We start from the raw sequence: 14,051 nt of genomic DNA on the forward strand, positions 1-14,051 counted from the left end.
TCTTTATGTAACATCCTATAAAGGATACTTATTAGGCCCTTGGTGGATATATCTCTTGATACAACCTACAGGAGAAATCATGTTATTTCAGGTTTGTTCTCTTGCTCCCCTAGGCTCTCTGTTGAAATATTGGTACTTGAAATGTCGAGAGCCAACACTGAAAAAAGACATAAAATCCAGGAGAAGAGCAAATCTTGAACATGACTCTTCTCCTTTAAACTTCTTTTTTCACAGGGGGCAAGCCCCATGCTCCCCCCCAGGGTGGGAGCAAGACACCCATAGGTTCATAGGTTCATAGGTTGGTACTAGGCTATCAGCCCTAGGGCCTATACAAGCCTAGCCTTAACAATTCCCTGGCTATTTCTTCCCACACTATTTACTTCCCTGGACCCCTGTCTAGTAGGGTGACTGACGTGATCCCCGGGGTGAATTTCCTTTCTCCCATCCAATCGTCAAGGTTCCTTTTGAAGAGGACCAAAGAGGCACTCTGCTTGACATGTATGGGCAATCTATTCCAGAGTCTGGGGAGTCTCTGGGTCAGGAACCTATCCCTCCAGCATGTTTTGTTTATTGTGATGACAAGGTTTAGATCCCTGGAGCGTGTGGCTCTGAGGGATTGGGATTTCTTTATGTGTAGCATGTCCAACAGATCTGGGTTTGACATGGCCTTGTATGTTAAGCAAAGATCGCCTCTGAGTAGACGATATGCGACAGAGTATAGCTGGAGTTTTTTAAGGCGGTCAGCGTAGGGCATCTGCTTTAGCCCTGTGATTCTTTTATTGAGGTATTTTTGTGACCTTTCCAGTTATTGCAGATGTCTTGAGAGGTACATACCAAATGGGGCATTGTATTCTATAATGGGTCTAATGAGGGATGAGTACAGTGGGACAATGACCTCCTTTTTTCTGGATGAAAAGACCTTAGTGATGAGGTGTGCCACATAGAAGGATTTCCTGACTGTTGTGGCGATGTGGTTATCGAAGGTGAGACCACTGTCCACCTGAGTCCTTAAGTCTTTTATCAAACTTTCGGTGTTTAGTGTACTGCCACCTATATGGTAATTCACGGATACATGTTTTTTCCCAAAGGGGATAACTATACATTTCTTGGCATTGAGCTTGAGCCCATGGCTCTGGCACCAAGCATCTGTTTCTGTAAGGCCCTTTTGTAGAGTATCCACATCATTTGGGGATTCAATAATGGCTCCCAGTTTGCAGTGATCTGCAAACTTTGTTATCCAGAGTCCCTTAGTGTTGTCCTGTACTTCAGAAAAGTAGATGCCAAACAAGAGCGGTCCCAGGACTGAACCCTGAGGTACTCCACTTGTCACTTGTCTGGAACTGGATTTGGAGTCGGCTACTTTTACAGTGTGAGTTCTATCAGTAAGCCAGTTATCAACCCATTGGGTGACGTAGGGATTAATGCCCAGCTTAGTAAGTTTATCTATGATTCCAGAGTGGGGGATGGTGTCAAAGGCCTTGGCAAGGTCTAGATAGGCTGTGTGGACCACCTTACCTTTGTCCATGGCTTTGGAGACTGATTTGAAGAAGTCAATCAAGTTCAGGAGACATGATCGGCCCTTCACGAACCCAAACTGGGTGGGGACCAGTGTTTGAAGGTTGCCAATGTCTTTGTTTATAAGTTCCATGATAATACGCTCCTCAAACCTATATGTACCATCTACAAGACTGCTATACCTAGGACAAAAGGAAATATTCTGGGAAATAGCCATTTCGGTCTTAGCATATGTAAGTCCACTTTTCGCCACTCAATTTCCATGTTTCAGGACTTTCGCTAGGGGGTTCCATGATTTCAAATGGTTAATGATCCTTGGCCTCCTTTGTAATTTCAGGTACTCATCAATAAGCATGTTGACATTGTGGTGCAGGGCAGTATAACTGGTTTTAATTGCAAGTGCAATTCATAACATCAGTAGTGGCAGAATGATCCATGTGTGGTATGGGGTCAGATTATCTCTTTCAAGGTGTCTGCCCTTTCCCCATGGTTGTTTTTCTCTATAATTGGAACATTTAAGGAAGAGCTGGAGTGCTCACATAGTGAGTAGACAGGGTTTGCTGCTCCGCAGAAATGCTTATTGTTCACATTTTTTGTAAAACTTCAGTGTTAAGTATTTCATAGAAATGTATATTGTTACCTCTTTATGATTAACACATCTACAAATACCTTCATTTTTGTTCATATTAATGTTTAATTAATATATTCCTTTTCAAATCTTTGCACTAACGCTTTCTGATCAAACTGCAGTGGAGAATCTATTATGTTGGGTTAAATCCCCTTTTTCTGTGAGCTACAAGTATTAATTTTATGAAGCCCTTGGTCCCAAATGGCTGATACCACGGTTGCAGTTACATATGAGCCATGTCAAGTGTGGCTGTGTGATACAATTTACAGATAGCTCTTACTCCTTCTGTAGCGAACCAAGTAACACAACTAGTAATCCAGCAGAGGAACTTGAATGATTTATGATCTCATCTCATCTGTAGAAACCATCACCAGCACTAGTCATATTCATATCTCTAACTCCCACTACTTTGCTTAATAAACTAACCCACAGCCTCAACCGTACCCCTTAGCTAATACACACAGCCATCTTCTGCTTCACTGAGATATTTGATAATGAAACTAAAAATATTTTTACCAGTCAAAAAACTCCACCTCTAAATGCTCTTTACTCCACCCTATCTTCATTAGAAAAGCAGCAGACAAAACTGCAAAGCCACTAGTATAGATTCAGAACCTTTCCCTTACCAAAGGATTATTACCTTAAAGCATTCCATCAGTTAAACTCTTCCTATGATAGCTTCATCCATAACCCATTATGACTTTCAACCTATATCTGCCCTTAGCCTAATTCCTAAAATATTTTAGACAATTCTTTACAAACAATTGCTTAAGCACATCAATAGCTATGAACTGCTCCCTGATAGCAACATGGTTTCAGAAATGCCTTTCAGATAACTAAACAACAAACATCAGCAACTGAGTCAGTCTACAGTAACATCAGTGATGGACTTATTATTCAATGACATGATGAGGGTATTTGAAAATGTAAACATCAAACTACTTATCAAAAAATTCCTAACTTTTAACTTTGGTCAAGATACCATTAAATGATTCCACTTACTTTGACAAAGGAACATTTTAATGTATACTAACAAACATCTGTCTTTCCATGGAAACCTTAATACAGGAATCCTCCATTTTATACACACACACACACGCACGCACACACACACACACACACACACACACACACACACACACACACACACACACACACACACACACATATATATATATATATAATTGCTATATTATACTCAGATGCCATATTACTACTTCAAGCCAATAAATAGGTTCATAGGTTTATAGGTTGGTACTGGGTTATCTGCCTGAAGGCATAGATTAGCCCAGCCACGTTGTGCCGTATTCACCACCCCTTTAGTAGTTCCCTAGACCCTTGTACTAGCAGCTAGTACCCTTGGCTCCTATCTAGTAGTGCTGTTGGTGTGATCCCCGGTGTGAACTTTCTGTTACCCATCCACTCATCAAGGTTCCTCTTGAAGAGTGAAAGTGAGGGGCTCTGTCTTATGTAGATCGGGACCCTGTTCCATAGTAAGGGAAGTCTCTGCGAAGGGAATCTATCCCTCCGGCATGTTCTATTCATTGTTGTGTTGAGGTTTATATCCCTAGAGCGTGTAGCTCAAGTAGATTTGGTTTTGCTAAGATGGAGCATGTTCAACAATTCTGGGTTGGACATGGTGCTGTACGTTAGACAGAGATCGCCTCTGAGAAAGCGGTATGCAACAGAGAACAGTCTTAGCTTTTTCAATCGTGCTGCATAGGTCAACTGTTTGAGGCCAGTAATCCTCTTGGTTAGGTACCTCTGTGGTCTCCCCAGCTGCTGGAGATGTCTAGCCAGGTACATTTCAATTGGTGCATTGTACTCAATAATTGGTCTGATGAGGGAAGAGTAGAGGGGCACCATTACATCCTTAGATCTTGATGCAAACCCTTTCGTGATCAGATGGGTCACATAGAAGGATTTTCTAACCACTTTGGCAACATGGTTATCAAAGGAAAGCTGACTATCTACTTGGGTCCCTAGATCCCTTATTTCTTCTTCAGATTTCAGGGGATTACCTCCTCTGTTGTAGTTTGCGGGTACTCTGTTTTTTTCCAAAAGGGATTATTATGCATTTTTTTGCATTTAGCTTGAGACCATGGCTTTGAAACCATGCATCAGTCTCATTTAGGCCCTTCTAGAGGATCTCCATGTCAGCCAGAGACTCTATTATAGCACCCAGTTTGCAGTCGTCCGCAAACTTAGTCAGCCACAGCCCTTCCGTGCTTGCCTGTACTTCTGAGAAGTATATGCCAAACAGGAGTGGCCTCTATCCTAAAATTCATCTTCAGCAGTCCTTTTCTGACCTCTGCCAATGGTCAAAATATAATAATCCTCTTCTTTCAAAAAACAATTTTTATTTTTTATTTTATCCTACCCAAATGGGCGTGCCTTCGTTGAAGGTTGGACGTCGAGCTGGCACCTCAGCGTTCGTGAAAATCTACTGCCAATCATTAGCGGACCGGAGTTCTGCTGTGGCAACCCCTAACCGGGAAAAGCCGAAAGACAAGACAACTTTCTCCTATCCTCACAAAGTTGCCTACCACTCAAAATCATTATAGATAATCAAAACAATATCATTCCTTATGAGATACATTACAAATATTTAGGTCTTACCCTAAATCCATCTCAAAACATCTCTACCCACACTGATGTCATTAATAAAGTTTTTTTCACAATTAAAACTCTGCTATTGAATCTCTCATCAGCTTTCTTCTATACATTGCAAAGACCTAGCAAAAATCTCCTCCTCATCAAATTTGAATACAGACTTCTTTATTGCCATTCCAGTCTGTGTATGACATACAAAGACTACAAACTGAGAGATTAAAATATCCAGATTTGTACTACTTGCAGATGCTCAGTCACAACACTGAATCCTTCTAAAGACTCTAAAATGTCATCCAATAACAGAAATATGTACAGAATTAGGCACTCTGCTATATAAAATATTAAAAGATGGTTATCGTCCTGTTTAAAAAAAACTCCCTTTCAGCAAACAAAATGACACACTCTCCTTCAGCCAACACCCACTTGTAAAGCTTTTATAGGAAAATGCACTATCCATTCTAGGCCCAGCTCTATGGAACAAACTCACACCTGAAATAAAGTGTCAGGAGTCACTCTTAGGTTTCACGAAGACTCACTCAGATCGGGTCTATATTATAACGGTGAACTCTGAAAACTTCGAATGTTATAATATCTAACCCTATGCACCAAATGCTGAAAATAATGAAGCTGCAGAATATCGAATACTTTCCTAGGGAAAGTATTTGGTGGGCCATTTCTGCAGCTTTGCTATTTCCTCGACTGTGGAGCGAAGGTTACGGACTGGGTTAAGGTAAGTGTGCGAATGAAGGTGAGTGTGCGATAGGGACCTTAGGGTTAGGGAGTGGGTAAGGTGAGTGTGCGATAGCGACTTTAGGGTTAGGGAGCGGGTAAGGTGAGTGTGTGATAGGAACTTTAGGGTTAGGGAGCGGGTAAGGTGAGTGTGTGGTAGTTACGGACCTTACAGTTAGGGTTAGGTTAAGGTAAGAGGACAGCTAATAGTGTATGTATGGTTTAGTGTAGGGTTTTGTGAAGTGTATGTGTGTGGATTATTTATTTTGGTGTGCTTGTGTTGTGTGTATGTTTGTCGGAACAGCAATTTTTTTCCCTGGGAAAAAAATTTGCTATTCTAACTGTTCGATTTTATGGTCTTTCGATCGAATGGGTTCGATATTATAACATTCGAAGTTTTAAGACTTCGATGTTATAATATAGACCCCTAAGATCACCTCTTAAAACCATATATCACAATGGTTATGTTGAACATGGATCTACAACTATAACATGATGTTCTGTAATAATATGATAGCTATAAATGAAAAGAAATGTGCTCTAATGTAGTTTATATCGACTTCAGCCTTTGGCAATGGGCATACACAAAACATTCATCAATAAGTTAGAACAACTAGATATTGATGTAATCTTGATAAGACAGCTGCATGGTTTACAAATAGGGCATACAACAATTGCACAGGTTGAATTCTGGGTCACAAGCAGGGTGTCCCACAGGACTCTGTGCAAGGGCCATATTTGTTTAGGTTCTGTCTTTCAAATCTAACTTTTTTTCATCTGAGGTGTTCAATAGTATGTATGTAGATGACTTAAAAATGGGTAAACTGATTCATTAACAATCTCACAGATGAACTCCCGTCATCAGATGTTATATTTTACACAGATGACATATTACTACTTCAAGCCAATAAATATTCCTTCATCATACAAACTCAACTTCAGCAGTCCTTCTCTAACCTCTAACAATGGTTGAATATAATAATCTTCCGTAAACCATGCAGCTGTCTTATCAAGATTACATCATATTATAGACAGAGTATGCCTGCAAAGAACTTGACTAAATTGTAATGTGGAAAGTTTTGAAAGTGAAATTGTTTGAGTGAAAAAAATGTTTAACATCAGGATCTAGGCATACAACATCAGGTGGATATATTTATATAAGAACAAGATAACTGATTAAAGTGAGAGACAAAAAATATAAGAAATGGAAGAGAGGTCAAACTATAACTTTGAAAACTGAAATAAACAAACTGGACAAACAGATTAAGCCTAGTGTGAGACAAGATCAAGAAAAAATTAAAGAAAATGTATATAAAGATATTGAGCATAATAGGATACCTTTTTATAGATACATAAGATGTGGAACAGTAAAGACACATACATTGATAAACTGTGTGCAGATGCTAAAATTTACTCTCAGACACTACAGATTATAGGTATATTTATAAAATCTTATGCAAAACAGTTTGGCTCTACAAAAGGGGTTGTAAATTGTCCTAGTGTCATCCAGGTAACCCCAGATACTGGAATCAAATTAGATTATATTGAAAAAGAATTGCGCAAACTATATCCAAACAAAGCAAAGGGAGGATCCGGAATTAGTAACAATGACCTGAAAACACTTCAGCAAGAACTTACCATGCCATTATATCTATTATTCACTACATCATATAAATATGGGGAGATTACTCAAGATTGGAGACATGCGCTTATTAAACCTGTTTTTAAGGGAAAGGGGAGTAGGACAAACCCAGAGACATATAGACCCTTAAGTCTACTTTCATGTTCTGGAAAATAATATAGAAGGTAATATTGGATAAGTTATTGTCAGAACTGGATAGGTGGAGACTTGAAACCATATATCAGCATGCATATGTTGAAAACGGATCTTTTGCCACCTATAACATGATGTTCTATAACAATATAATAATAGCTATGAATGAAAATTGTGCTGTGATGTAATTTATTTAGATTTAACTTCGGCATTTGACAGGGTCATACATATAACACTGATAAATAAATTAGTACAACTAGGTATTGATGTACTCTTGATAAGATGGATAGCTGCATGGCTTATAAATAGGACATGGCAAGTATCATACAGCAACTGGACAGGCAAAATCCTTGGTTACAGTCAAGGTACCCCACAGCGCTCTGTCCTAGACCCTTACTTGTTTAGATTGTATCGTTCAGACCTAACTTTTTTTAGCTGAGGTGTTCTACAGTCTATATACAGATGACCTGAAATTGGGTAAACTAATTACATGTGTTACAGATAAGGCATGTCTGCAAAATAACTTGACTAAATTGACCATTTGGTTACAGGAGAATAATATGCTGACAAATACATCAAAAACTAAGCATATGAGATTTGGTAGGCATAAACTGAAAGGTGAATATTTAATACAGCATACATAGATTGAAATTGTAGACTCGTTTAAGGACCTGGGTATATGGGTAGATTCAGCTATGAGTTTTTCTAATCATATCAACCAATTGGTTAATGATAGTTCTAGAACTATAGGGTGTATAAAAAGATTTATAAAGTCTAGGAAATCAAAAATAATGAAGTAATTGTTTGTTAGTTACATCAGACACAAACTTGAATATGGAATAACAATATGGAAACCCTATAAGAAAACAAGCATGAGTAAACTGGAAAGAGTGCAACGGAAATACACCAGGGGTATCCATGGATGTGAAAATTTAAGTTATTATGAAAGACTAAAATATCTGAACTTGTACAGTGTCTCTTACAGATATCTAAGAGGAGATCTTATTCAGGTATATAGGGCATTTAGGGACAACTACCTCTGTGAATGTTTGGGGTTAACAAAAAGTACTAGAGAATCATCAGATAGCCTATGTAGAAGATTCTATAGGAATGAGGAGTGTACTAATTGGTTCTCTGACAGAGTAGCTGATGCTTGGAACAAACTACCAAGTTACATTAAAGCAAGTACTAGTTTATATATTTTTAAGAACAGCCTGGACACTTATTATGGGAACAAGTGTTTTGGTATATTGGCAAGCTAGAAGGGCATTAATGCCCATGTTTGAAACATTTGTATATACAGTGGATATAAAAAGTGTACACACTCCTGTTAAAATGCCAGGCTTTTGTGATATAAAAAAATTAGACCACAATAAATAATTTCAAAACTTTTCCCACATTTAATGTGACCCATAACCTGTACAATTCAATTGAAAAACAAACAAATAAAAATGTGCAATAAGCTGGTGCATAAGCGTGCACACCCTTAAACTAATACTTTGTTGAAGCACTTTTTGATTTAAATACAATATTCAGTCTTCTTGGGTAGGAGTCTATCAGCATGGCACATCTTGACTTGGCAATATTTGCCCACTCTTCCTTGCAAAAGTGCTCCAAATCTGTCAGATTGTGAGGGCACCTCCTGTGCACAGCCTTCTTCAGGTCACACCACAGATTTTCTATTGGATTTAGGTCTGGGCTCTGGCTGGGCTATTCCAAAACTGTAATTTTCTTCTGGTGAGGCCATTCTTTTATTGGATGTATGCTTGGGGGTCATTGTTGTGTTGAAAGGTGAAATGCCTCTTCATCTTCAGCTTTCTAGCAGACTCCTGAAGGTTTTGGGCCAACATTTACTGGTATTTGGAACTGTTCATAATTTCCTCCACCTTGACTAAAGCCCCAGTTCCAGTGGAAGAAAAGCAACCTCAAAGCATGATACTGCCACCACCATGCTTCACCATGGGGATGGTGTTCATTTGGTGATGCAAAGTGTTGTTTTTCACCAACCGTACATTTTGGAATTGTGGCCAAAAAGTTCAACCTTGCTCTCATCAGACCACAACACATTTCCCCACATGCTTTTGCGAGACTTTATGTATTGGTTTGAAAATTTTAGCCAGGCTTGGGTGTTTTTCTGTGTAAGAAAAGACTTCTGCCTTGCAACCCTACCCCATAGTCCAGACATATGGAGAATAAGGGCAATTGTTGTCACATGTAGAACACAACCAGTACTTGCCAGAAATTCCTGCAGCTCCTTCAGTGTTGCTCTAGGTCTCTTGGCAGCCTCCCTGACCAGTTTTTGTCTTGTCTTTTAATCAATTTTGGAGGGACATCCAGTTCTTTGCAATGTCACTGTTGTCTCATATTTTCTCCACTTTTTGATGACTGTCTTCACTGTGTTCTATGGTATATCCAAAACTGTGGACATGTTTTTGTACCCTTCTCCTGACTGATACATTTCAGCAATGAGATCCCTTTGATGTTTTGTAAGCTCTCTGTGAACCATGGCTTTTGATGTAGCAGGCAACTGAGTAAATGTCAGGAAAATCCTACTAGGACAGCTGAACTTTATTTGGGGTTAATCAGTCTCTTTAATTGATGGCAGGTGTGTACCCAAGAAGACTGAATGCTGTAATTAAATCAAAAGGTGCTTCAACAGAGTATTAGTTTAAGGGTGTGCACATACAACAAAGTATTAGTTTAAGGGTGCCACACTTATACAACCAGCTTATTGTACAATTTTTATTTTTTATATTTTTTCCTCTAACAGATTTGTTTTTTTTCAATTGAATTGCACAATTATAGGTCACATTAAAGGTGGGAAAAGTTTTGAAATGATTTATTGTGGTCTCATTTTTTTATATCGCAAAAACCTGGCATTTTAACAGGGGTGTGTACACTTTTTATATACAATGTATGTATGTATGTATGTATGTATGTAAATTGGTTATTTGGTCACAGATGAAGAATATGTTTATGCATACATCAAAAAATAAGCATATGAAATTTCGGAGACATAGACTGAAGGTTGAATATTCAGTACAGTATGCACTGATTGAATCTGTAGATTCATTTAGAGACCTGAGTTTATGGGCAGATCCATCCTTGAGATTTTCTGATTATATCAATCAATTGGTTAATTATGGTTATAAAACTAAAGGCTGTATAAAAAGATTTTTAAAGTCAATGAAATCAGAAATGATGAAATCATTATCTGTATGTTATAGCAGATACAATCTAAAGAATGGAATAATAATATGGAAGCCTTATACTAACATGAGTAAACTGAAATGAGTGCAGTAGAAATATACTAAATGCATGCATGGGCATGAACATTTAAGTAAATATGAAAATATCTGAACATGTACAGTGTTTCATATAGATATTTAAGAGAAGACCTTATTCAGGTATATGAGGTATTTAGCAATAACTACCTCTGAGAATGTTTGGGGTTATCAAAGAGTAGCAGAGAATCATCAGACAATCTGGGTAGGAGGTTATATAGGAATGAAAGATGTACTACATGGTTTACTGAGAGAAGAGCTGATGCATGAAATAGACTACCAGATTAAATTAAAGCAAGCACTAGTTTAGATATGTTAAAGAATAACTTGGATACTTATTATGGGAATGATTGTTCTGGTATATTGGCAGGCTTAAAGGGCATTATTGCCCATGCTTGAAATATTTCTATGTATTAGGGACAACTCCCATGGTGCAACAAATTCTTGCACTTGTGTAAACTTTCAGTGCCTACAGGCTGTTATATTTTTCCCATGAAATCTGTAAATAATGTACATATTTTCTCCATGGTAATGGTATAGAGGGATAGATGTTGTAATATCATAGTAGTGTGAGTACCTGTTATCAATTCTAACTTTAGTCCTATGCATTTTTTATCGAATGTCTCTCTGATTATGTTTTCTATACCTATGTATATCAGTAATATCATTAGTTCTGCTTGTACTTTCATATTTTAAACTTTAGACTCACTGTATCTTACCTGTGTGCCAGGGTTGTTGCTGGAATGAGTTTTTGGACCACCTACCTGGCCAATTACTATATAGTATATAAATAAATAAGTAAATATTGTTGTAAAATTATTCTACAGTGGTGTGGAACACATAGAAGAATTTCATCAGATGGTTATCACTGATGTGTGATGAATGGAATAGTAATAAAAAATAAAGTTACACTATAAATAATAATGCATAAAAAAATTAGAACATCCACACAACACAGAATATTTTCTCTGACTTACCTTGCTTTTTGTATATATGGGAAGTATTGCTGTGGTGTGTGTCCACATGGTGGGAAAGACCAGTCTCCAGATGCTGGCTGCTTTGTGGCATTTTTGAATGTAGAATCTGGTGGCCAGAGTACTGCAGGCTGGCCACCCTGGCTAGGAGTTGGCACTCCTTGGCCTCTGTAGTATGGATGCGCTCCTGTTGCATTCTTTTCAGCTCTCCAGCAATTACATGACATTTGCTCTAGCGGGAGTGACTGCTTTATGAAGTCTGTCTTTTTCTGGGGAGTAAAGACCTTTTCCATTGATGGATGAAGTTGTGGTTGAGTCACTGATGACATCATTGTTGGCTTATAGTATTCAGAACTACTGAGGGGATCCTGAAAGTTGCTTCCATTTCTCTCATGAAGCATATGTTCCTCAGTGATAGGAGTCAACTCAAAATCTTCACCATCCATTGGGATATATGGTGCCAGAGTGTCCAGATCTAAATCATTATCTCCCTGGAGAAATGCAAGAAAGAAAATAAGAAAAAAATTGTCCTTCTGTTTGTAATCATCTTGCATGGTATTAGACACGTAAGAAAAGGGTTGTCACACAGCTTTGCACTTTAGTACCTGCAAGACACTTTCAGAAACATATCAAAGTGCTATGAAAATTAACATGATGGTCATGCTATCTAGCTAACAGTATGGACTTCTAATTTCAACATGGAAATGATAATCATTAAGATTTTGCCACATCTCAGATTACCATACTCAAACGAAACTACCCACAATATCCCACTCCACAGAAACAATACAAATTTTAATTCTTAAGAATAAACATAACAAATAGAGTTAATATTTAAGACATTAAGTATTAAGAAGTCAAAAAATTAGTGACAAATATGGACAGATGTCTTGTCTAGTTAAGCTGTAGTTACAAAAATGACAGATCTTAAGTCATTAGCAATATGTAACAGACAAGACATTACATTACATGGACTGATAGCTGTATCAGATTTACTGACCAAGGCACAAACCAGGTACTTCAGTTTTATCCCCTGTCTTTTTTCTTTTCTATTTGGTGACAGAATAAATGTGTGAATCCATTCCAAAGACAACCATGAAACCAAAAATGAGAAGAAAATGAAAAACAAATATGTTATTTTATTTTTATCAAGATCAGTAATATTAAATACTAAGTCAAAACCATATGGAAATTAATCAAAAATAATTTAACTGAAACAAAGCCATTTTTTACTCCAGGAGCCACTTATGAAAAATAGTGGTACAATTAAGTTGCTTGGAGTGAACAGTTACTTCACAGCCACCTTTTAGTGAAGTGGTCTCCACCATAATGAAATCCTTTAACCTTCCCCAACATTGAAATTAGGCATTTCACTCATTTGTTTGGAAATCCACAAACTGCAGAGAATAAAAGTGCAGAAGTATACTCTGTATATAGATTTATAACTAAAACTACAGTATAGAGCTAAAATGTAGGAAAAGATTTCTCCAAATTGTCTGCAATGTAGACCACAGAATGTTGGTGAATGGAATTACTTTCTGTTTAATAGGATCATAGGATCATAAGAGGTTACTAGGCTAATGGCCCTACGGCCCTTACAAGCCTACCTAAGTACAACCCCTGTTCCCATGAACATCAAGGTATTAGACCACTAATACAAATATTACTAAACTGTCTTCAGGAATTCCAATTTTCAGCATTCAGAATCAAGACCCTGTATTGCAAATGCTTGGTTTTCAATACAGGCATTCAGTCCTTACCACTGTTTCACCTAGTAGAAAAAAATATTGGCTTACTGCAATGAAAACCCTGTGAAGCACTGAAAATGTATATATGCAATAGCTTGATTTTCTACAGGATGTCAAATACTTGAAATGGCATGTTAAACAAACAGCTTAACAGCTAAATGAATGGGACCAAATTTGATATATTTGGAAAGACACTTTGTAATAGGTTGAATAATTAAAGATGTTTTGTATTGACTGCACAGCAAGATATTATTTCATTAGACATTGCTACAGGCATGGGGTAATGCTTAATAGTATGAGTTTCTTCCTGTCTTAGACCTGCAGTTGTACCATTTAATGATGTAGCCAAATGCTTAGCAATGCTGAAGGATATAGAAGATGGTCACTGACTAATCAGTTTTAATGTGGGAGTTATCATTTGGATATAACTTAAATCAATTTGTCATGTGTGGCACCTTTGGTCTTAGTCCTGAGGTACTGCTGGTGTTAATTAGTGTATCAGTTTTATGACAAGCCTTTCAGTAAATCATATGACTTAAAACTGACTAAGCAGAAGACTCTAGTTAAAACTGACTACATGTCACCCTGTTCCATTAGGTGACTATGGAGATTACGCCTTGGTTTCCATATTTTGTGAAGATTTTCTCTCCTGTGACACCCATATTAGCTAGTAATTATGCTGTAAATGTTGACCACAGAGCTCAGTAAGCTTTGATGGCCTAAGATATATTGATGGTTTTGTGCAGGGAATAGTACTTCTGAATAGTCATAACTATCTACATACTT

The 14,051-nt window shown here is 37.6% G+C and overlaps 1 protein-coding gene across 1 annotated transcript in view; it reads right to left on the reverse strand.

The window, feature by feature from the left end:
* The window catches only part of LOC122805642 (hypoxia-inducible factor 1-alpha-like), a 515,864-nt gene that overhangs the window by 50,551 nt on the left and 451,262 nt on the right, over positions 1-14,051 (reverse strand). Inside the window, exon 12 of the mRNA XM_044075934.1 lies at positions 11,521-12,008. Coding sequence (XP_043931869.1) covers positions 11,521-12,008 — 488 coding nt within the window. The remainder of the gene's footprint in view (positions 1-11,520; positions 12,009-14,051) is intronic.

This window comes from Protopterus annectens, chromosome 6.part1 (assembly GCF_019279795.1).
Source record: "Protopterus annectens isolate FY-2018-M chromosome 6.part1, PAN1.0, whole genome shotgun sequence".
Classification (NCBI taxonomy): Eukaryota; Metazoa; Chordata; order Ceratodontiformes; family Protopteridae; genus Protopterus; species Protopterus annectens.